General features: G+C 33.8%; 1 protein-coding gene across 1 annotated transcript; it reads right to left on the bottom strand.

The window, feature by feature from the left end:
* Positions 1 to 445: 445 nt before the first annotated feature.
* LOC121807025 (zinc finger protein 1-like) lies at positions 446 to 1,359 on the bottom strand. Its single transcript, XM_042207209.1, has one exon. It carries the CDS (start codon positions 1,151 to 1,153, stop codon positions 665 to 667), a length of 489 nt encoding a protein of 162 aa, XP_042063143.1. The 5' UTR covers positions 1,154 to 1,359; the 3' UTR covers positions 446 to 664.
* Between the last annotated feature and the right edge of the window lie 1,714 nt (positions 1,360 to 3,073).

Raw genomic sequence — 3,073 nt, 5'->3', positions numbered from 1 at the left:
AATCAGTGTGATCCATATAATATGCTTCGAGCCACTTCTCATTATTGAAATAAAATTCCAAATGTACACCGGAAATTGCAGAAAGGAAAAAAACTAAAAAGAAACAAAAATCAGTGTGATCCATATAATATGCTTCGAGCCACTTCTCATTATTGAAATTAAATTCCAAATGTACACCGGAAATTGCAGAAAAGGAAAAAAACTGAAAAGAAACAAAAATCAGTGTGATCCATATAATATGCTTCGAGCCACTTCTCATTATTGAAATTAAATTCCAAATGTACACCGGAAATTGCAGAAAAGGAAAAAAAAACTAAAAAGAAACAAAAATCAGTGTGATCCATATAATATGCTTCGAGCCACTTCTCATTATTGAAATAAAATTCCAAATGTACACCGGAAATTGCAGAAAAGGAAAAAAACTAAAAAGAAACAAAAATCAGTGTGATCCATATAATATGCTTTGAGCCGCTTCTCATTATTGAAATCAAATTCCAAATGTACACCGGAAATTGCAGACTATGAAAAGAAAAGAAAAACTAAAAAGCAACAAAAATCTAATCTAATATACATATTTACCCTAAAGAAATTCAGCAAAAAGAATCCAAAATCTAAAAAAAAAAAATTTAAGCAAGAAAATCAAACCGAAATTCAAAAAGAAAAATCATAATTTGAGAGACAAGTCCAACTTTTTCAAGTCATGATCTTGATTCCCACCACCATCCCATCTAAAGCCCTCCGAGAACCTCCTCCCGCTGCCGTCGAACCTAGAGGACGGTCCCACCTCGGCCGCGAGGCGCCCTATGGCCGGGTGCTGCTGGAGCGGCTTCCTCCCCCAGCCCGGCCGTGCATTAAAAGCCGGCTTATGGATCATGGAGTGGGCTTGAATCCCTAAAGACCTATTGAAGTTGGAGCCGTAGAGAGGGAGCGACGCCATGCTCGGGTATCCGAGTGCCTCGTGGTGCGTGTAGGCTGCCCCGGCCCTCTTTGCCATGGTGCGCTCGCGCTTGTGGGCGTTTTGGTGGCCCCCGAGCGCTTGGGAGCTGTAGAACTTCCGGTTGCAGTAGTTGCACGAGAAGACGCGTGGCTCGGATGACTCGACCGCGCCCCCGGGGAGGTTGAGGTCCAAGGGGAGGAGATCGGACGACTCCATTTTTTGGTTTTTTGGTTAGTTTGGGACTAGGGCTTTGGCCATGGATATTTAATGATATTTGATTGGGGATTAAATGCTGTGTGTGCTACTATGTGAGTGAGGGGAATTTAGAGTTACAAAGGCCTAATTATAGGAATTAGGGGTTTTTTTTTGGTGCATGTGTGGCAAAGATGTTTATAGAAAGTTATAGAATAAACGATCTACACTTAATTCTTTTGAAAACATACATACCCCAATTGAATGTGTTACTCTACTTTTCATCATGTCATGTGATTTTTTAACCCCATGTTGGTCTAATGGGTCCTCACCTATCTTATGAATATATATCCATCTGTTCGGTGTATTTTGAGCTAAGACTATTACTGTAAGTCATAAATTCCACAGTAGCTTTGCGACCTATCACCTATGTACTAATTATATGTATATCTTGTATGGGTCCTATTCCCTTAAAAATGATTATTAAGAATTGGAACCATATCACTTGATTCAATAATATTAGTATGTATCATAAAAACATAACAGTTTCTAGCTCAATATCATTTTCTTAATTCATGAAAATCTGTAGGATTTTGTGATATTGAAAGTTAAAATTAATATATTTTGTGATTTCAACTACTCCCTCCGTCCCATGAAAATATGGGCAATGGGTATGTCACAATAATTAAAACAAAATCGGTAAGAGAGACTAGGAGAATGGTATGGTAAAGTAAGAGAGATGAGCAGAGTGTTAGTTAAAGTAGTGTTAGTTGATAGTGAGACTTAAATTGATATAACTTTTCAAAAATGGACAAAAATGAAAAGTGCACATTTTTTATGGAATGAAGAATGAAGGGAGTAAATTTATATCAGCGAATTGGTATGGTTCCCAATTCTCATTTAATCACAACTTTATCTTGCATATCATTATTTCTCATTTTATGTTACAACTCACATTATTTTATCAACTATATATATACACATACATAACAATCATATAAAGATGAAACGAAGTGCAACATTATTATTTTTGGAGTGGCGTAATCAATTTAAACTAGAATACAATAGACAGCTAACATAAACAGTAATTAAAATCTAAGATAAGGGTCAAATAGCAAGCCTTTTGGCTACATAAAAAGGAAACCAATCAAGGATATACACTTAATTATATAAAGATTTTGGGATTTTGATTGGAAAAATAAGATGGAGGACCAAATTTTACTCCAAAGTGAGCTTTATTTCATAATCATGTGGATACTCACTCCATTAGTCACTATAGTGGAAGGTGCGATATCACATTTAAATATTATCATAACTTTATTCTCTAGGAATAATCAATTGCTAACTCACTCTCTAATTGCTAACTACAACTAATTTAAGACCATAGGATTTTAGAAATCTAATAGTCTAAAATTTGCCGCGTGTAATTTTCGTTTTTATTAATTAAATTGAAAAAGATAAAAAAAAACCACCAAATTAGGTTATGGATGAAAATGTCAATATAGTGTTTTGAAAATATTAACACAATGCTTTGAGAATGTCAACACATTGCTTATGTCAACACATTGATTTAAGAATGACATTCTACATGTATTATATTGACATATTTTATATACAATATTGACATTTGTTGCTATACGAAAAAATTAAAAATTTTTGTTTTTTTTAAATTTTGACATCGGAACATATGCAAGTGAGATCTCGTTAGAATCTTTACGAAATTATCTTTAATTTGATATATGTTGTGCGAAAAAATAATTTAAATCGAGAAAGTTATATTATGTGTTTTAAAGTTATGTGATATTTTTCAAAAGTTAGTTACAACTAATTTGTAAATTGAACTTAATACTTTTATTAACGTTTTTTGTTGATCGTATTGACATTTCGAGGCTGATGATTTAAGCCCTTGATTTGAATATCTAAGAGCTATAATTTAATTATAAT

The sequence above is a fragment of the Salvia splendens genome, chromosome 6 (assembly GCF_004379255.2).
Source record: "Salvia splendens isolate huo1 chromosome 6, SspV2, whole genome shotgun sequence".
NCBI lineage: Eukaryota > Viridiplantae > Streptophyta > Magnoliopsida > Lamiales > Lamiaceae > Salvia > Salvia splendens.
Note: the sequence above shows the minus strand (reverse complement) of the source record. Positions and strands in the feature narration are given on the sequence as shown.